This window comes from Coregonus clupeaformis, chromosome 15, assembly GCF_020615455.1.
Source record: "Coregonus clupeaformis isolate EN_2021a chromosome 15, ASM2061545v1, whole genome shotgun sequence".
Classification (NCBI taxonomy): Eukaryota; Metazoa; Chordata; class Actinopteri; order Salmoniformes; family Salmonidae; genus Coregonus; species Coregonus clupeaformis.
The window spans coordinates 1,613,547-1,635,004 of record NC_059206.1 but is presented as its reverse complement, the minus strand read 5'-3'; the positions used below and the strand labels follow the sequence as shown (position 1 = coordinate 1,635,004).

The window sequence follows — 21,458 nt, the reverse complement described above, 5'->3', positions numbered from 1 at the left end:
GTGGTCTGTCCTACGGTATTTTGGTAAGAAGCCAATTTGACCTTTGCTCAGGACATTGTTTTCACTGAGGAAATGTTGGAGTTTGTCTCCACTTTTGTGGATTGGGGTGGTCTGTCCTCGGTTCCAAATATTGGGGAAGATGCCAGAGCTGAAGATGATCTTAAAGAGTTTAAGAATAGCCAATTGGAATTTGTGGTCTGTATGTTTTATCATTTAATTTAGGATACCATCAACACCACATGCCTTTTTGGGTTGGAGGGTTTGTATTTTGTCCTGTAGTTCATTCAATATAATTGGAGAATCCAGTGGGATCTGTTAATATTTAATAGCTGATTCTAAGATTTGTAGTTGATCATGTATATGTTTTTGCTGTTTGTTCTTTGTTCTCAAAAGATTTGAGAAGTGGTTTATCCATTCATATTTTTTAGGATAGGTAGCTCTTTGTGTTGTTGTTGGTTTAGTGTGTTCCAATTTTCCCAGAAGTGGTTATATTCTATGGATTCTTCAATTACATTAAGCAGATTTCTGATTTACTGTTCCTTATTTTTGTCTTAATGTATTTCTGTATTGTTTTAGTGTTTCACCATAGTGAAGGCATAGTCTCAGGTTTTCTGGGTCTCTGTTGATTTTGTCCACCCACACCAGATGCTATCAGGACACGCTGGTTGAAAGATCAAAACGAACTCTGAACCAACTATATTAATTTGGGGACAGGTCGAAAAGCATTAAACATGTATGGCAATTTAGCTAGCTAGCTTGCTGTTGCTAGCTAATTTGTCCTGGGATTCTTTTATTTTTTTTATTTCACCTTTATTTAACCAGGTAAGCCAGTTGAGAACAAGTTCTCATTTACAACTGCGACCTGGCCAAGATAAAGCAAAGCAGTGCGATAAAAACAACAACACAGAGTAACATATGGGGTAAAACAAAACATAAAGTCGAAAATACAACAGAAAATATATATACAGTGTGTGCAAATGTAGCAAGTTATGGAGGTAAGGCAATAAATAGGCTATAGTGCAAAATAATTACAATTAGTATTAACACTGGAATGATAGATGTGCAAGAGATGATGTGCAAATAGAGATACTGGGGTGCAAATGAGCAAAATAAATAACAATATGGGGATGAGGTAGTTGGGTGGGCTAATTTCAGATGGGCTGTGTACAGGATCAGTGATCGGTAAGGTGCTCTGACAACTGATGCTTAAAGTTAGTGAGGGAGATAAGTCTCCAGCTTCAGAGATCTTTGCAATTCGTTCCAGTCATTGGCAGCAGAGAACTGGAAGGAATGGCGGCCAAAGGAGGTGTTGGCTTTGGGGATGACCAGTGAGATATACCTGCTGGAGCGCATACTACGGGTGGGTGTTGCTATGGTGACCAATGAGCTAAGATAAGGCAGGGATTTGCCTAGCAGTGATTTATAGATGGCCTGGAGCCAGTGGGTTTGGCAACGAATATGTAGTGAGGACCAGCCAACAAGAGCGTACAGGTCACAGTGGTGGGTAGTATATGGGGCTTTGGTGACAAAACGGATGGCACTGTGATAGACTACATCCAATTTGCTGAGTAAAGTGTTGGAGGCTATTTTGTAAATGACATCGCTGAAGTCAAGGATCGGTAGGATAGTCAGTTTTACGAGGGCATTTTTGGCAGCATGAGTGAAGGAGGCTTTGTTGCGAAATAGGAAGCCAATTCTAGATTTAACTTTGGATTGGAGATTCTTAATGTGAGTCTGGAAAGAGAGTTTACAGTCTAACCAGACACCTAGGTATTTGTAGTTGTCCACATACTCTAGGTCAGACCCGCCGAGAGTAGTGATTCAAGTCGTGTGGGCGGGTGCCAGCAGCGTTCGATTGAAGAGCATGCATTTAGTTTTACTAGTGTTTAAGAGCAGTTGGAGGCTACTGAAGGAGTGTTGTATGGCATTGAAGCTTGTTTGGAGGTTTGTTAACACAGTGTCCAATGAAGGGCCAGATGTATACAAAATGGTGTCGTCTGCGTAGAGGTGGATCTGAGAGTCACCAGCAGCAAGAGCGACATCATTGATATACAGAGAAAAGAGTCGGCCCAAGAATTGAACCCTGTGGCACCCCCATAGAGACTGCCAGAGGTCCAGACAACAGGCCCTCCGATTTGACACATTGAACTCTATCTGAGAAGTAGTTGGTGAACCAGGCGAGGCAGTCATTTGAGAAACCAAGGCTATTTAGTCTGCCAATAAGAATGCGGTGGTTGACAGTCGAAAGCCTTGGCCAGGTCGATGAAGACGGCTGCACAGTACTGTCTATTATCGATCGCGGTTATAATATCATTTAGGACCTTGAGCGTGGCTGAGGTGCACCCATGACCAGCTCGGAAACCGGATTGCATAGCGGAGAAGGTACGGTGGGATTGGAAATGGTCGGTGATATGTTTGTTAACTTGGCTTTCAAAAACTTTCGAAAGGCAGGGCAGGATGGATATAGGTCTGTAACAGCTTGGATCTAGAGTGTCACCCCCTTTGAAGAGGGGGATGACCACGGCAGCTTTCCAATCTCTGGGGATCTCAGACGTTACGAAAGAGAGGTGTAACAGGCTAGTAATAGGGGTTGCGACAATTTCGGTGGCTAGTTTTAGAAAGAAAGGGTCCAGATTGTCTAGCCCAGATGATTTGTAGGGGTCCAGATTTTGCAGCTCTTTCAGAACATCAGCTGTCTTAATTTGTGTGAAGGAGAAGGGGGGGCATGGGCAAGTTGCAGCGGAGGGTGCAGAGCTGGTGGCCGGGGTAGTGGTATCCAGGTGGAAAGCATGGACAGCCGTAGCAAAATGCTTGTTGAAATTCTCGATTATTGTAGATTTATCGGTGGTGATAGTGTTTCCTAGCCTCAGTGCAGTGGGCAGCTGGGAGGAGGTGCTCTTATTCTCCATGGACTTTACAGTGTCCCAAAAGTTTTTGGAGTTAGTGCTACAGGATGCACATTTCTGTTTGAAAAAGTTAGCCTTTGCTTTCCTAACTGCTTGTGTATGTTGGTTCCTGACTTCCCTGAAAAGTTGCATATCGCGGGGGCTATTTGATGCTATTGCAGTACGCCACAGGATGTTTTTGTGCTGGTCAAGGGCAGTCAAGTCTGAGGAGAATCAGGGGCTATATCTGTTCTTAGTTCTGTATTTTTTGAATGGGGCATGTTTTTTCAAGATTGAGAGGAAATTACTTTTAAAGAACAACCAGGCATCCTCTACTGACGGAATGAGATCTATATCCATCCAGGATACCTGGGCCAGGTCAATTAGGAAGGCCTGCTCGCTAAAGTGTTCTAGGGAGAGTTTGACAGTGATGAGGGGTGGTCGTTTGACCGCGGACCAGTTACGGACGCAGGCAATAAGGCAGTGATCGCTGAGATCCTGGTTGAAGACAGCAGAGGTGTATTTAGAGGGTAAGTTAGTCAGGATGATATCTATGAGGGTACCCATGTTTATGGATTTAGGGTTGTACCTGGTAGGTTCGTTGATAATTTGTGTGAGATTGAGGGCATCTAGTTTGGATTGTAGGACGGCCGGGATGTTAAGCATATCCCAATTTAGGTCACCAAGCAGTACGAACTCTGAGGATAGATGGGGGGCAATCAATTCACATATGGTGTCCAGGGCACAGCTGGGGGCTGAGGGGGGTCTGTAGCAAGCGGCAACAGTGAGAGGCTTATTTCTGGAAAGGTGGATTTTTAGAAGCAGAAGATCAAACTGTTTGGGCATAGACCTGGATAGTATGATAGCTCTGCAGGCTATCTCTACAGTAGATTGCAACTCCACCCCCTTTGGCAGTTCTATTTAGACGGAAAATGTTGTAGTTGGGGATGGACATTTCAGAATTTTTGGTGGCCTTCCTAAGCCAGGATTCAGACACTGCTATAACATCAGGGTTGGCAGAGTGTGCTAACGCAGTGAATAACTCAAACTTAGGAAATAGACTTCTGATGTTAATTGTGAAGAAAACCAAGGCTTTTACGGTTACAGAAGTCAACAAATGATAGCTCCTGGGGAGTAGGAGTGATACTGGAGGCTGCAGGGCCTGGGTTAGCCTCTACATCACCAGAGGAACAGAGGAGGACTAGAATAAGGATACGGCGAAAGGCTTTAAGAACTGGTTTTCTAGTGCATTGGGTACAGAGAATAAAGGGGGCAGATTTCCGGGCGTTGTAGAAAAGATTCAGGGCATTATGTACAGACAAGGATATGGAAGGATATGAGTACAGTGGAGGTAAACCTAAGCGTTGGGTAACAATGAAAGAGATAGCATCACTGGAGGCACCGATTGAGCCGGTCTCGGCGTGTATGGGGGGTGGAACAAAGGAACTATTTGAGGCAGTTTGAGAGGGACTTGGGGTTCTACAGTGAAATTGTATAATAAGAACTAACTGGAACAGCAATAGGCAAGGCATATTGACATGGGAGAGAGGCATAAAGCAATCACAGGTGTTATTAGATAGAGCTAAGACAACAACTGGTAATGGCGATAAAGTTTGGGCTGAGGCTAAACAGAATAAACAGGACAGGGTACTGTGTAAAGGAACAGTCCAGCAGGCATCAGCTGTGCAGCTGAGTGATCATAAGGTCTAGTGAACAGCAATATGTGAGTCCGAGAGCAGTTCAAATTGGTGCTTCAGCACAGCGAGCAGGAAGCACGGTTGTAGTTTGCGTTTGCTAGCGGGCCGGGGGTAGCAGATGGATCTTCGTGGTCGTCGCAACGGGAAGCCTGTTGAAACCACTGACGATTACGTCGGCAGACCAGTCATGATGGATCGGCATGGCTCTGTGTCGACTCTAGGAGGTCACGTCCGGTTGACAGAGAGGTAGATAGCCGGGAGATGTGCTTGACTCAAGGCTAGCTCAAGGCTGATTAGCTAACAACAACGTTCATTTGGTTGCAGCTAGCTAGTTGCGATTATCCAGTGTTAAAGGTCCAGTGATTCCAGCAGAAAATCCGATAGGTTCTGGGTCGATAACTCACTGTGCAGACAGTGCAGACTGGCCGATAATAGTCCAGACTAGAGCTGGCTGTTAGGTAGTGCAGGACACGGACAATGGAGAAAAAGCCGCTAACAGTGGCTAATAGCAAGTAGCTAGTTAGCAGGTTAGCTGGCTACTCCCGTCCGGTAGACAGAGAGGTAGATAGCCGGGGCTAGCTCAAGGCTCAAGGCTAACTGGTGCTACGGGGGCAGTGGTGATTAGCCTACAGCAACATACATTCGACATCCATTCGGTTGCGGCTAGCTAGATCCGGTGTTAAGGTCCAGCGATTCAGTTATTCCGGCAGAAAATCCGATGTTCTGGGTGAAAACCGCTAACCGCTAACGGTGGCTAATAGCAAGTAGCTAGTTAGCTAGTTAGCTAGCTGGCTGGCTAGTTTCAACTGGAGATTCTACATAAAGGTGAGTAAATAATAGAATCCGTTCCACATTGAGTGAGGCGGGTTGCAGGAATGTATATTTAGTAGAAGGATGAAAAGTGTGATAGGGAAATATATACGTAAAATACAAAAAAAAAATACAAAAAAACTGGCTATTTACTTAGACACACAAGAGAACACGACCGCACTGCTACGCTACCTTGGTAAAACTCGATATAAACATTGGGTTGTTATTTTACCTGAAATGCAGAAGGTCCTCTACTCCGACAATTAATCCACAGATAAAAGGGTAAACAGAGTTTGTTTCTAGTAATCTCTCCTCATTCAGGCTTCTTCTTCTTCTTTGGACTTTATATGGCGGTTGGCAACCAACTTTAAGGTGCATTACCACCACCAACTGGACTGGAGTGTGGACCTCAGTTCATCTTTCAATCACCCACGTGGGTATATGCTCCTAAAAACCAATGAGGAGATGGGAGAGGCGGGACTTGCAGTTCTATTTTAGCGCCTGGCTACGCAGACGCTCGTTGACGCACGCGAACAGTGTGGGTGCAATGATTTATTTATTATTTATTTTGCAACGCTCGCACACGCGACGCGGGTGGTGTGGTCAGCATGTTAGGGTTTAGCCTTCTTCATCAAACCATTTGTCATTGTTGTTCATTTTCTTAGGTTGTCTGCTTGAAATTTTTAGATGTGATAGGGAAGCTGAAAGGTCAAATACAGTGCCTTGCAAAAGTATTCATCCCCCTTGGCATTTTTCCTATATTATTGCATTACAACCTGTAATTTAAATGGATTTTAATTTGGATTTCATGTAATGGACATACACAAAATAGTCCAAATTGGTGAAGTGAAATGAAAAAAATAACTTGTTTCAAAAAATTCTAAAAAATAAATAACCGAAAAGTAGTGCATGCATATGTATTCACCCCCTTTGCTATGAAGACCCTAAATAAGATCTGGTGCAACCAATTACCTTCAGAAGTCACATAATTAGTTAAATAAAGTCCACCTGTGTGCAATCTAAGTGTCACTTGATCTGTCACATGATCTCAGTATATATACACCTGTTCTGAAAGGCCCCAGAGTCTGCAACACCACTAAGCAAGGGGCACCACCAAGCAAGCAGCAACATGAAGACCAAGGAGCTCTCCAAACAGGTCAGGGACAAAGTTGTGGAGAAGTACAGATCAGGGTTGGGTTATAAAAAAATATCTGACACTTTGAACATCCCACGGAGCACCATTAAATCCATTTTTAAAAAATGGAAAGAATATGGCACCACAACAAACCTGCCAAGAGAGGGCTGCCCACCAAAACTCACTGACCAGGCAAGGAGGGCATTAATCAGAGAGGCAACAAAGAGACCAAAGATAACCCTGAAGGAGCTGCAAATCTCCACAGTGGAGTATCTGTCCATAGGACTACTTTAAGCCGTACACTCCACAGAGCTGGGCTTATCGAAGAGTGGCCAGAAAAAAGCCATTGCTTAAAGAAAAAAATAAGCAAACACGTTTGGTGTTCGCCAAAGGGCATGTGGGAGACTCTGGTCAGATGAGAATAAAATTGAGCTTTTTGGCCATCAAGGAAAACGCTATGTCTGGCGCAAACCCAACACCTCTCATCACCCCGAGAACACCATCCCCACAGTGAAGTATGGTGGTGGCAGCATCTTGCTGTCGGGATGTTTTTCATCGGCAGGGACTGGGAAACTGGTCAGAATTGAAGGAATGATGGATGGCGCTAAATACAGAGATATTCTTGAGGGAAACCTGTTTCAGTTCCAGAGATTTGAGACTGGGATGGAGGTTTACCTTCCAGCAGGACAATGACCCTAATTATACTGCTAAAACCACTCGAGTGGTTTAAGGGGAAACATTTAAATGTCTTGGAATGGCCTAGTCAAAGCCCAGACCTCAATCCAATTGAGAATCTGTACACCAATGGAACCCATCCAACTTGAAGGAGCTGGAGCAGTTTTGCCTTGAAGAATGGGCAAAAATCCTAGTGGCTAGATGTGCCAAGCTTATAGAGACATACCCCAAGAGACTTGCAGCTGTAATTGCTGCAAAAGGTGTCTCTACAAAGTATTGACTTTGTCTTATTTCTTTCACAATTAAAAATATTTTGCATCTTCAAAGTGGTAGGCATGTTGTGTAAATCAAATGATCCAAACCCCCCAAAAATCCATTTTAATTCCAGGTTGTAAGGCAACAAAATAGAAAAAATGCCAAGGGGGGTGAATACTTTCGCAAGCCACTGTATACAGTTTAGGCTTTCTACTGCCAAGTTTACACCTTCACTATTGCAGTGAAATGTTTTGCCCAGGAGGTTTTGTCTAAAAGGGATTGAATTTGATGTTGCCTAATTGTTTTTTGGTACGTTTCTACACTACTTTCCTTCAATCTATAGCGTTTGTTAATAGTATGCAGTTTGTTCGGCCTCATGATTGAGTATTGCTCTGTTCAAGTAGGCTGTGATTTTTCTGTGATCTGATAGCGATGTCAGTGGGCTGACTGATCTGGGGGCACCTATATGAGTTGTGGCCATGGTTGGTTTGGGTGGGTGGTTTGGGGGGGAGTGGAAGTGCCTGGCGGTACTGTGGTCTGGATGTAGGTCCTCTCGGCGGGGGTCCTCTCGGTGGGGGTCTTCTAGGTGCAGGTCCGTGGGGGCCTTGCAGGTCTGAGAGGGGGGGGAGTGGATGTGCCTGGCGGTACTGTGGTCTGGATGTAGGTCCTCTCGGCGGGGGTCCTCTCGGTGGGGGTCTTCTAGGTGCAGGTCCGTGGGGGCCTTGCAGGTCTGAGAGGGTGTCCGTTGCTCTCTCTCTCTTTCTCTCCATATCTCTCTCTGTCTCTCACTCTCCCTAACTATCTCTCTCTATCTCTCACTCGCTCTCAGTATATTACAGTAAGCTTGTGATTATGATTTTTTGGGATGATACTTACTGTATGTTATTGACATGTTGTCACTGTCCCAGCAGGCTTATCGCGAGTCCAGAGGCGGAGTCTGACAGCAGTTGGTGTCCTGGCCAATCAGAGGAGCTTCTGCAGACCACTGAGTCGTCCACGTCCACTGACTCCTCCCTCGGAGAAGGTACTGCAGGGATGGGAACCCAGAAGAGACAATACAGACAGTCAATGCTGTCCATTTTGTGTCAAACCAGTATCCATTGGAAATGCAGAGGAATGATGATGAACAGGTGTTAGAAAGATATCTATGATTCATATCTTTCTTACATTTTGTCCCTCCTCTCCCCCTGTAGACTGTGTGGACGCCAGTCTCCATAGTGACCTGGATGCTGATGCTCTAGACTACGAGGCTGAGTCTTGGAGTCTGACGGTGGAACACACGTTCTGTAAGAAGCTGGACAAACGGGTAGTCAAGAGACAGGATGTTATCTATGGTGAGAAAACACTGCGTTCATATGTAATGAAACCAGCTGTTTTGTAATACAGTTAGTGAGTTATAAATGAGTTATGAGTGCTGAAATGTTAAGGGCCAGAGCACAGGAAAGTTTATGGTTTGTTATTATGGCATGTCCAATGGATCGGTTGGTCTACCGAGACCTTTGTCATCTTGGAAAGGTGGGTAATTGGACTTGTTTGAGGGGATCAGTTTGAGCAAGGCGAGGTATTGCTAATATGGATCAAATATTGAGTAGTTAGTTGGGATGCAAGATGATTTGTAGATCAGTGATTATGCGCTGGCAGACTGCAATGTAGTCAATCTCAAACATGCACTGTGTGCACAGGAGGTTGGTGGCATATTAATTGTGGAGGACGGGCTTGTGGTAATGGCTGGAGCGGAATAGGTGGAATGGTATCAAATACATAAAACACATGGTTTCCTTGTGTTTGATGCCATTTCATTTGCTCCGTTCCAGCCATTATTATGAGCCTTCCTCCTGTCGTGACGTGACTTACTTTAATGTATGACTGTTATTTATCGAATCACCTAACTATGTTTAATTGTCACTCAGTTAAATTAATCATGTAACAATTAACTCATTAGGAATTTGGGGCACCACGGAAGAAGTTGTTTAACGAGTTACCGTCTCCCGAATTAAACTCTTAGAAGATTTATATGATATATCGATAACAGTCAGTTATTAAATAATTACCTCTTATCAGTATCATTCTGAATGTCGCATAATCCTTGAACCTGCAAGAACCCTAACCTTATTGATGAATCAGCAATAGACAAATTGGCTTAATTATTTATTTACTAACTAACTAAATAATAACACAATACAAACACACACACACATAGGTTATTGATTACTAATGTAATACAATGAAAACAGGTCCCTAGTGGACTGGACTAACAATAGCAGGAATGCTTGGGTACAAGGAGGGTCAGAGTGGAAGGGAGAGACAGAGATTCAAACTATCGTGGTTACTTTGGAGGGAATGCTTAAACCCCATTAAACGCTCATTCGGATTAGAAATGCAACATGTATTTACGTGTAGCTGTCCTCGATAGTTGAGTTGATGATATAGGACTCTGGTTTGCCCACCAGAGATCCCAATGTCCTTGGTAGAGTTTCCACCAACGGAGAAGTCCATAGTGGTGGTTAGAATGGATACTTCAGATGTACCAGTGGTTGTCGGAGAGGGATTGTCCTTCCCAACTCGTGTCTTTAGTGAAAGTTCTCTAGACGACTATACATGCCAGCTGCAGACTGAGATGATAAGGTCTAGTGCATTGACTTCTTCTTCACCTCGTGTAGAGGTTGAGAGTTTCAGAGTTTCTCCATTTCAAACGTGTGGACTAACGTCTCATGTTGTCTGGTCTAACCATTTTGTAACGTGTAGCTTCAGCTTCACACTTCTTGGTCTTGTAGAAATTCAACCATTTGCAACATCCGGCTTATACCGTAGTATGCTTGGTCTTCCTTTGGTAATGGAGTTGTAGTTTTAAACCATTTTGTAACTTTTAGCTCACGCTTCACGTCTGCTGGTCTTGTAGAAATTAAACAATTTGCAACGTTTAGCTCACGCTTCACATCTGCTGGTCTAATGTTAATTTGTTTTTCAAGGCTTTTTATGCACTCGGGGTAAAAGGGGCGCTCCATCATGTTTGTGCTCATCTGGGCGTGGCCACTGACTGAGAACAAATCAACATGGAAAACAATAATCTCATCTAGAATGCTAAAATCACATTCTTATCTTCACAAAATTATTATTATACTTAATCATTCGTTTTTATACAACAATTAGATGCAAACCTCATAACTGGGAGGTGTACACCCCCAGAGATACAGTTATGTTGTTCCACCATCTTTAATGACATCACAACATAGTAACGAATTTGACATGATTGTTCTTTAAGTCCCCACCGACCATTTCCCACATTCTTTTAAGTAGGAATATTGTTTCATTATCCACTTTTGGATGTTGGAGTCTTGGCGGGAAGACTTCCTTTGTCTCACAGGGAAGTTCCCTCTCCCAATACTGCATGGTACGGAAAATAATGTTTCTGCAAGGAAATTACGACCTGTCATAAAACTGGCCCCCAGGAGAGGGGGTATTCAAACCTTTGCCTAGCCGGCATCTTTGATCCTCAGCCCATGAGGGCAAGTCATGACACTCCCTTAAGCAGCCTCCACTGACTATGTGTGTGTCCTCTCAGAGTTGATGCAGACAGAGATGCACCACCTCCAGACACTGAGGATCATGGCCGAGGTGTTCCGGCGAGGGATGAGGGAGGAGGTACAGCTGGATGTGTGCGCCGTGGACCGTGTCTTCCCCTGTCTGGACGAACTCCTCCTCCTCCACCACAACCTCTTCAACGCCATGAGGGAATGCCGCCACAGCTCCGCCCAGCCACACGGGGACAGGAACTACGTCATAGTACGCATCGGAGACATCCTGTTGCAACAGGTGCGCTGTTAAAATAAAGTGCTTTGTAACACTAAAACTAGTGGCAACCTTTTTCATACAGTCATATGGAATCTGTGCAGACAGAATGACCTCATGACCCCTGGAAATAAATGCTGAATCTAAATTACAATGAATCAGTACTTCCACAAAACATGGGTAAATACAGATATTGCTGTTTTTCTGTTGTCTGAAACATTGCCAACGTCCACTCACTCTCTCCTCTACTTCAGTAATTCAACCTCAAGACACATGACTGTGGTGTTTATGTTCTATTTGACTGATTGAGTACGTTGGATATAGATTGACTGTATAACTTCTCATTTCTGGTGCAGTTTTCTGAAGACAATGCAGAGAGGATGAAACAGGTGTATGGGGAGTTCTGCAGCCATCACACTGAGGCAGTCACCTTCTTCAAAGAGTTACAGCAGCATAACAAACGATTTCAGACCTTCATCAAGGTACGTTCGGCGTGTCTGCTTAGAAGACTACTCAAGTCTCAAGATTGAGAAGTTGTCTTGAGGAGTTTTCTGTCTCTACAAGTTATGTCTCGATGTAGGTTATCTTGAGAAGTGGTTATATTGTATATTCCACTTGTGACTAATGATTGATTGTTGATTTTGTGTTTCTATAGCAACAAAGTAATAACTATTTGGTCCGAAGGAGAGAGATCCCAGAATGCATCTTGTTGGTTACCCAGAGGATCACTAAGTACCCTGTTCTGCTGGAGAGGATTCTACAGTACACTCAGGGTCAGTCTGTCTGCCTCTCTTTGCTCTGCTGCCCTCTGCTGTCAGGATCAGATAACATGACCAGGCTAGTTGTATGTTGGACAGGTGGTTTTATCATACAGCTCAGCTATCAGTGAGAATATACAGCAGTTACAGTAACAGGTACAGTCAGAGATGACATGAAAAAGGACAACAATGTGCTGTATTTGAAATATAACTTTCATACTGATTAACCGGTGCCGAAGCTCTCTCTCTCTCTCTATTTCCCTCCCTCCCCTCCCCCCTCTCCCTCCCTCAGAGGACAGTGAGGAGCACAGGGACCTCTCTAGAGCTCTGGTTCAGATCAAGGAAGTGATCGCGGCGGTTGACCTGAGGGTCAGTGAGTTTGAGCAGGATCAGCGGTTACAGGATGTCCTGAACAGAATGGAGAATCGTTGTGTTGCCAAGCTGAAGAACGGGCACACCTTCAGGAAGCAGGATGTTCTAGGGCCAGGCCGGACCCTCAAACACCAGGGCCTGTTACTGTGGAAGACCGCCACTGGACGACTCAAAGGTTTCACACACTGGTCAATCAATCAATCAACCGAACAATCAATCAGTCAATCAATCAATCAATTTCACACTAATGATAATATTGATAATGGATTGCATTGTTTACAACTGTCTTGTGTCATATCTCTGCAGATGTTATGGCTCTCCTTCTGACAGACACACTGATCTTCCTACAGGAGAAAGACCAGAAGTTCATATTCGCTGCTGTGGTATGTCTAGGAAAGGGTCTTGTGACATTTGCTGTTAAAGATGCAGTCCGGGATCTTAAGCACTTACAAATTCATTACATATTTTATGAATTGGAATTCGTAACATATCATACGAATTGCTGGACGTAACATGGCGGTAGGTAGCCTAGCGGGTAAGTGTGTTGGGCCAGTAACTGAAAGGTCACTGGTTTCGAATCACCGAGCCGACTAGGTGAAAAATCTGTTGATGTGCCCTTGAGCAAGGCACTTAAGCCTAGTTGCTCTGGATAAGACATGTCAACCCCTACATCTGTGAGTGTTGGCCCTCTGTTTTCATTGACTTCACTAATACGCTGTCATCCTCCCATTCTGTCTGTCTATGCTCCTCAGGACCAGAAGCCCCCAGTGATCTCTCTCCAGAAGCTGATCGTCAGAGAGGTAGCCAATGAGGAGAGAGGGATGTTTCTGATCAGTGCGTCGGCCGCAGGGCCAGAGATGTACGAGGTCCACACCTCCTCTAAAGACGAACGCAACACCTGGATGAGACTCATCAGAGAGGCTGTAGAGAGGTCAGTCAGGGGAGGGAGGGGTATGGGAGTGTGTGGGTGTGGGGTCTCTTTCTCTCTCTCTCTATCTCTTTCGCTCTGTGTGTGTGTGTGTGTGTGTGTGTGTGTGTGTGTGTGTGTGTGTGTGTGTGTGTGTGTGTGTGTGTGTGTGTGTGTGTGTGTGTGTGTGCCTAACACTGTCTGTCTGTCCAGCTGTCCAGAGGAAGAGGAGGAGAACACTAACGAGTCAGAGGAGGAGAGAAGAGCAGCTGAGGCCAGAGTCCAGAAGATACACAAACTACAGGGTATTTATATCCATTACCTACATATAGCTTGTTTGTCATTTTCCCTTTAGTTCTGTATCTGTTGGTGACTGGCATTACCGCTGCTACTGCGATTTTCTACTGTGATTTCTGAGTGTTGATTATGATTTATTGAATGTATGTGATGCGATTTTGTGGTACCCTTCTGAGTGTTGATTGTGATTTATTGAATGTGTGTGGTGTTATTTTTTCAGAGCCTGAGATATTGTGTGTTGATTGTGATTTTTTGAATGTATGTGGTGTTATTCTGTCAGAGCCTGAGATATTGTGTGTTGATTGTGATTTATTGAATGTATGTGGTGTTATTCTGTCAGAGCCTGAGATATTGTGTTGATTGTGTATTACTGGCTATAAAATGTTTATTGTGTGTTACTACTGTGATGTATTTCTGTTTTGTTGTTGTGTCAGAGAACCTGTACAGTCAGGACCATCAGATCTGATCCAGTCTGGAGGAGAAGCTACAGATATATTAATGATAGTTCATTAATAATAGTTTATTCATGATAGTTTATTAATTTTATTTAACCTTTATTTAAGCAGGGAGTCATACTGAGACCATGGTCTCTTTTGCAGATTGAACACATCAATAAACAGCAATTACACTATACATATCTATATACATATCAATTACAGAACACATGAAAAGCAAACACAAAACATGAAAAGTAAAACACAATCATATGAAACAAACACAAAAAAGGCCCTCTAACATCCGCCTGAACTGCCCTAGAGGCACCAACTCCACCAATTTTTGTTTTGGAGATCATTCCACATGAGAGGCTAAAAAAAACTAAAATCAGATTAACCTAACTCGGTGGAGATTGAAGGGATCTCCAGGGTAAACCATTAATGTGTGTATCTACCAGAGACCCTGTCCAGTCAGGATTATCAGATATGTTCTAGTCTGTTTATTAATGATAGTTTATTAATGATATTGTATTAATGTGTGTATCTACCAGAGACCCTGTCCAGTCAGGATGATCAGATATGTTCTAGTCTGTTTATTAATGATAGTTTATTAATGATAGTGTATTAATGTGTGTATCTACCAGAGACCCTGTCCAGTCAGGATGATCAGATATGCGCCAGTCTGGAGGAGAAGCTACAGATCTATGCTGAGCTGTCTGCCCTGAGGGGCAGGGCCCAGGAACCACACCCTGAGACACGCCTACTGGTCCAGCCACACCCAGAGGAGGTGCCCCAGGCTGCAGTACTGCTTACTGCCGCGCTCAGAGAGGGTGAGACGATACACCTCACTATAAGCCTCACTGACCATCGTGTTGTCCATTTCCTGTTGTAGAGTGTCCAATGTCTTACTCTGTCTGTCTGTCTGTGGGTATCCCCCCCCCCTCTCTCTCCAGCTGCGAACCTGAGGACCACTCTGTCTTCGTGGACCTGTTCCCCCTCCAGCCCCTGCAGCCCTCCCAGGGACCCCCTATCCCACCCTGTGTCCCCAGCCAGCCCTCATACCCCCCTGGACACCCCCTCAGATGGGGAGGTCTCTCTTGGGGACCCTGATACCAGGGATGGGGAGTCAGCCTCCCAGGTCCTCGTACTGCAGTCCCTGACTCAACTCCACACTGGGGACACTAATAATATCAACCTTAAGGTAGGTCTCCTATGCAGGGTTGTCTTAACTATATACCATAGATATTGTAGCGAATTCAGGGGTAACCCGACAGGGCTTTAAGCCAGGTCTCTGTGACTGTCAGTCCAACACTGTAGCCATCACAACAAGAGGTTCAAATACCAATGGGCTTTGCAGTTGTAGCCATAGGCTTGTTGTAGTCTTGAGCTGCTAAAGTGTGTACTATGTTCTGTTTTCATATTGGCCTTGACTTCTCACCTTCCTCCTTCTCTTCTCGTGGTGGCTCAACAATCCCAACAGTTGTTTGAATAATTTAATACCATCTATTAGAATTACATTTCAGCCTTAATGTGATAAATTATTAATATCTTAATAATACAGGAGAAAATCCATTTAGCTCTCAATGGTACCGTCTCATTAAAAATAGATGTAGAGAATAATATCCCAATTTCCTCGGACACGTTTGTACTATCGTTAGCATGTTGATGTGTGCCCTGGCTGTGAGTTAAATGACTGTGATAAGAAAAATAAGTATTGACTGGAAGCTGTGGGGTACTGTAGTGTACATAGTGGGTGCACATACACTTTCAGACCACAAGGTGGCATTATATGTACACTACCACATAGACTCATCAGACAAATGGACTCTACTTAGAAAATGTGCCTTGTGATGAGAGGAGAAGAAACTTCAGTCTCACCATTACATGGAACCGTGACTGGAGTGTAGTGCTGGAGGAAGCCAGTAGCGGCTTATGCAGGTTCGGCCATCTAGGAGAGTGAAACATATTACCGATGTAGGATCGTAATTTCATCACCCTGTTGCAGGAGAATTTGTTGTGTATTTGAGGTAGTGTATTCCACTTTTAAAATTCATACTTTATTTTCACTTATGGAAAATGTTTCAACCCCTACAAAAATGTCCATTAATTATAATCCACTTAATAATTGACATTTCCTGTAGCTGCAGGATTATTTCCTGCTCTAGCAAGCTGGCTCAAATTAAGATCCTACATCTGTAGGAGAGTGAAACCCATCCTCACTCACTAACACTGAAGTACTAGAACCATTACATTTATTTGTATACCGTTTTTTATCTAGGGTTATTATAGAGGGAATGTTATTTGTGGAGGGATGAAGTCATGAGAAGATCCTCATAGATCCTGACTATTAGCTGCTGTTTATCATGTGTGTTAACTGTGGTTGTCTTCCTCAACAACAGGTGGCTCACAGTGTCCAAAGCTTGACCCAGTTACTCTATAGTCTACAGGTGAGCTCATCCCTATGAGAGGTGAATCACACACACACACACACACACACACACACACACACACACACACACACACACACACACACACACACACACACACACAAAGACAGACACACACACACCCTGTGTATCTCATCTTAGTCACTTATTCCATTGGACACACAGACCCAGTGTGATCTCAGCAGGAACAAATACATCCTGTTTTAGTGCCACATTCAGGTTGCTCAAGATGAAGGCTTAGTGTGTGTGTGTGTGTGTGTGTGTGTGTGTGTGTGTGTGTGTGTGTGTGTGTGTGTGTGTGTGTGTGTGTGTGTGTTTGCCTGGCTGCACCACAATTTCTGTAAACAGAGATCCAACAATCAGCTGGATTGTCTGAAGCTTGAAACGCTAGACAGCCAGGCAGTAAGCTGCTGGAGAGAGGAACCCAATTATCCTATTCTTAGTGGGAGAGAGACCAGAGGAGAGAGAGGCTTTTTCCTGCTCTGCACAGCGAACATTTGATGTGTTGATGTAGATAGAGTCTATTCTGTTTGGTGTGTGTACAGTATGAGTTTGTGTTAGTAATGTGAAGCGTGTGCGTGTTTGCGGTGTGTGTGTAGCCTACTGTACATAGTAACATTGCTTGTATGTTGGAATGTGTTTGTATGCAGTCTATATGTGTGTTCTAGGCCTGCTTGGCCCAACAATATGTAGCTCAGCCTTAAAGTACCAGTAAGTACTTGGTTTGCCGTTGACTGTCACAATGTCGACTGACCCATTTTTGGTATTCAAATCACCTGCTTCTATTGCCCCCATTCACCTTGGCTTGGAGCCACTCATGGTCATCGATGGTTGGCCCAGTGTGGACCCATTTGCATGGCCGCGTTGATCCTAGTGAGTGAGTCAGCAGCCAGGCAGCCAGCCAGTTGGCCAGCTAGTCAGCCAGTCAATTAATCAATCAGTCAGTCAGTCAGTCAATGAATCAATCAGTCAGTCAGTCAGTCAGTCAGTCAGCCATCCAGCCAGCTAGTCAGTCAGTCAGCCATCCAGCCGGCCAACCAGTCAATAAGTCAGCCATCCAGCCGGCCAACTAGTCAGCCAGCCAGCTAGTCAGCTAGTCAGCCAGCTAGTCAGTCAGTCAGCCATCCAGCTGACCAACCAGTCAGTCAGCCATCCAGCCGGCCAACCAGTCAGTCTATCAGCCAGCCAGCCAAGTAGTCAGCTAGTCAGACAGCCAGCCAACTAGTCAATGAGTTAGTCAGTCAGTCAGTCAGTCAGTCAATGAGTCAGTCAGTCAGTCAGCCATCCAGCCAGCTAGTCAATCAGTCAGCCATCCAGCTGGCCAACCAGTCAATCAGTCAGCCATCCAGCCGGATAACCAGTCAGCCAGCCAGCCAGCTAGTCAGTCAGCCATCCAGCCGTCCAACCAGTCAGTCAGTCAGCCATCCAGCTGGCCAACCAGTCAGTCAGCCAGCCAGCCAGCCAGGTAGTCAGCTAGCCAGCCAGCCAGCTAGTCAATGAGTTAGACAGTCAGTCAGTCAGTCAATGAGTCAGTCAGCCAGTCAGTCAATGAGTTAGTCAGTCAGTCAATGAGCCAGTCAGCCAATTAGCCAGCCAGTCAGCCAGCCAGCCAGCCAGCCAGCCAGCCAGCCAGGTAGTCAGCTAGTCAGCCAGCCAGCTAGTCAATGAGTTAGACAGTCAGTCAGCTAGTCAGTCAGTCACGTTATCGTCACATATTTGTTTCCCCTCTGCAGGCGGCGGTAACCATCCAAGACAGTTTCTACGAGGTTCAGAAGCTCCTCCTCCATGAGAGTGACCGCCCCTCCCCCCGCTCTCCGAGACCACACACCCCATGTCTCCGTGGCAACGCTCTGCAGGAGCAGGAGAAGCAGCGTAACCTGGAGAAGCGCCGTGAGGAGGTGGCGGCAGCGGTACGGCTGCAGGGCAGGCTGCACCAGGTAGGGATGAGTTAGATTAATCAATTCCAAAATAAGGTAACATTATTGAAAAAGGCAAATTTAAGTGATATTTTATGTGTAGTGTTTTTCTTCTCACTGTAAATAAGTTTTTAAAAATTGTCCATTAAAATAACACCAAATTGATCAGAAATACAGTGTAGACATTGTTAATGTTGTAAATGGCTATTGTAGCTGGAAACGGCTGATTTTTAATGGAATATCTACAGTGAGGGAAAAAAGTATTTGATCCCCTGCTGATTTTGTACGTTTGCCCACTGACAAAGAAATGATCAGTCTATAATTTTAATGGTAGGTTTACTTGAACAGTGAGAGACAGAATAACAACAAAAAAATCCAGAAAAACACATGTCAAAAATGTTAGAAATTGATTTTCATTTTAATGAGGGAAATAAGTATTTGACCCCTCTGCAAAACATGACTTAGTACTTGGTGGCAAAACCCTTGTTGGCAATCACAGAGGTCAGACGTTTCTTGTAGTTGGCCACCAGGTTTGCACACATCTCAGGAGGGATTTTGTCCCACTCCTCTTTGCAGATCTTCTCCAAGTCATTAAGGTTTCGAGGCTGACGTTTGGCAACTCGAACCTTCAGCTCCCTCCACAGATTTTCTATGGGATTAAGGTCTGGAGACTGGCTATGCCACTCCAAGACCTTAATGTGCTTCTTATTGAGCCACTCCTTTGTTGCCTTGGCCATGTGTTTTGGGTCATTGTCATGCTGGAATACCCATCCACAACCCATTTTCAATGCCCTGGCTGAGGGAAGGAGGTTCTCACCCAAGATTTGACGGTACATGGCCCAGGTCCATCGTCCCTTTGATGCGGTGAAGTTGTCCTGTCCCCTTAGCAGAAAAACACCCCCAAAGCATAATGTTTCCACCTCCATGTTTGACGGTGGGGATGGTGTTCTTGGGGTCATAGGCAGCATTCCTCCTCCTCCAAACACAGCGAGTTGAGTTGATGCCAAAGAGCTCCATTTTGGTCTCATCTGACCACAACACTTTCACCCAGGTCTCCTCTGAATCATTAGGATGTTCATTGGCAAACTTCAGACGGGCATGTATATGTGCTTTCTTGAGCAGGGGGGACCTTGCGGGCGCTGCAGGATTTCAGTCCTTCACGGCGTAGTGTGTTACCAATTGTTTTCTTGGTGACTATGGTCCCAGCTGCCTTGAGATCATTGACAAGATCCTCCCGTGTATTTCTGGGCTGATTCCTCACCGTTCTCATGATCATTGCAACTCCACGAGGTGAGATCTTGTATGGAGCCCCAGGCCGAGGGAGATTGACAGTTATTTTGTGTTTCTTCCATTTGCGAATAATCGCACCAACTGTTGTCAACTTCTCACCAAGCTACTTGGCGATGGTTTTGTAGCCCATTCCAGCCTTGTGTAGGTCTACAATCTTGTCCCTGACATCCTTGGAGAGCTCTTTGGTCTTGGCCATGGTGGAGAGTTTGGAATCTGATTGATTGATTGCTTCTGTGGACAGGTGTCTTTTATACAGGTAACAAACTGAGATTAGGAGCACTCCCTTTAAGAGTGTGCTCCTAATCTCAGCTCGTTACCTGTATAAAAGACACCTGGGAGCCAGAAATCTTTCTGATTGAGAGGGGGTCTAATACTTATGTCACGATCGTCGTAAGCAACGGACCAAGGCGCAGCGTGATATGAGTACATCTTTTAATGAGTACTATTACAATACAATAAAACAACAAAACGATACGTGAAGTCCTAAGGTAACAAAACACAAACCTCTCCGGAACAAGATCCCACAAAAGACAAGTGCCAAACAGGCTGCCTAAGTATGGTTCCCAATCAGAGACAACGAGAATCAGCTGCCTCTGATTAGGAACCACCCTGGCCAACATAGAAATACAACGAACTAGACCATGAACATAGAACATTAAACATAGAAACTAACACCCTGGCTCAACATATAAGAGTCCCCAGAGCCAGGGCGTGACAGTACCCCCCAAAGGCACGGACTGCGACGCGCCAACTAAACCCAACAGGGGAGGGGCTGGGTGGGCATTCCGCCTCGGAGGCGGATCCGGCTCCGGGCGTGACCACCACTCTCTAGCTACCCCCCCGTAGCGCCCCTGGTCTGGTCTGGCCCCGCTGGCTGGAGCTGGACTGGACATCGGTGGAGCGGATTGCTTAGGCTCCGATGTGGAGCAGCTGACCAGGCACCGGTGGAACAGGCACGGGCTGTGCCGGACTGACGACGCGCACCAATGACTTGGTGTGGGGAGCAGGAACAGGCCGGGCCGGGCTGGCGACGCGCACCACAGGCTTGGTGCGGGGAGCAGGAACCGGCCGGGGAGCGGGAACGGGTCGGGCCGGACTGGGAACACTGACGACGCGCACCAATGACTTGGTGTGGGGAGCAGGAACAGGCCGGGCCGGGCTGGCGACGCGCACCACAGGCTTGGTGCGGGGAGCAGGAACCGGCCGGGGAGCGGGAACGGGTCGGGCCGGACTGGGAACACGCACCACTAACTTAGTGCGGGGAGTGGGAACGGGTCGGGCCGGACTGGGAACACGCACCACTAACTTAGTGCGGGGAGTGGGAACGGGTCGGGCCGGACTGGGAACACGCACCACTAACTTAGTGCGGGGAGCGGGAACGGGTCGGGCCGGACTGGGAACACACACCACTAACTTAGTGCGGGGAGCGGGAACGGGTCGGGCCGGACTGGGAACACGCACCACTAACTTAGTGCGGGGAGCGGGAACGGGTCGGGCCGGACTGGGAACACGCACCACTAACTTAGTGCGGGGAGCGGGAACGGGTCGGGCCGGACTGGGAACACGCACCACTAACTTAGTGCGGGGAGCAGGAACGGGTCGGGCCGTACTGGGAACACGCACCACTAACTTAGTGCGGGGAGCAGGAACGGGCCTGACCGTACTGGGAACACACACCACTGGCCTTGTGCGGGAATCAGGAATGGGCCGGACCGGACTGGTGACACACACCGCTTGGTGCGAGGAGCGGGACTGGGTTTCCTCATAAACCTCCGCTCCCTCTGCTGCCTA

At 45.8% G+C, this 21,458-nt stretch overlaps 1 protein-coding gene across 1 annotated transcript in view; it reads left to right on the top strand.

Moving 5' to 3' along the window:
* LOC121582157 (rho guanine nucleotide exchange factor 28-like) overlaps nt 1-21,458 on the top strand; it is a 42,433-nt gene that overhangs the window by 3,998 nt on the left and 16,977 nt on the right. The window contains exons 6-18 of the mRNA XM_041897779.2: nt 8,369-8,481; nt 8,651-8,791; nt 11,020-11,270; nt 11,603-11,728; nt 11,902-12,019; nt 12,297-12,551; nt 12,683-12,759; nt 13,129-13,307; nt 13,497-13,588; nt 14,659-14,844; nt 14,968-15,215; nt 16,414-16,461; nt 18,195-18,398. Of these exons, the coding sequence (XP_041753713.2) occupies nt 8,369-8,481; nt 8,651-8,791; nt 11,020-11,270; nt 11,603-11,728; nt 11,902-12,019; nt 12,297-12,551; nt 12,683-12,759; nt 13,129-13,307; nt 13,497-13,588; nt 14,659-14,844; nt 14,968-15,215; nt 16,414-16,461; nt 18,195-18,398 (2,038 nt within the window). The remainder of the gene's footprint in view (nt 1-8,368; nt 8,482-8,650; nt 8,792-11,019; nt 11,271-11,602; nt 11,729-11,901; nt 12,020-12,296; nt 12,552-12,682; nt 12,760-13,128; nt 13,308-13,496; nt 13,589-14,658; nt 14,845-14,967; nt 15,216-16,413; nt 16,462-18,194; nt 18,399-21,458) is intronic.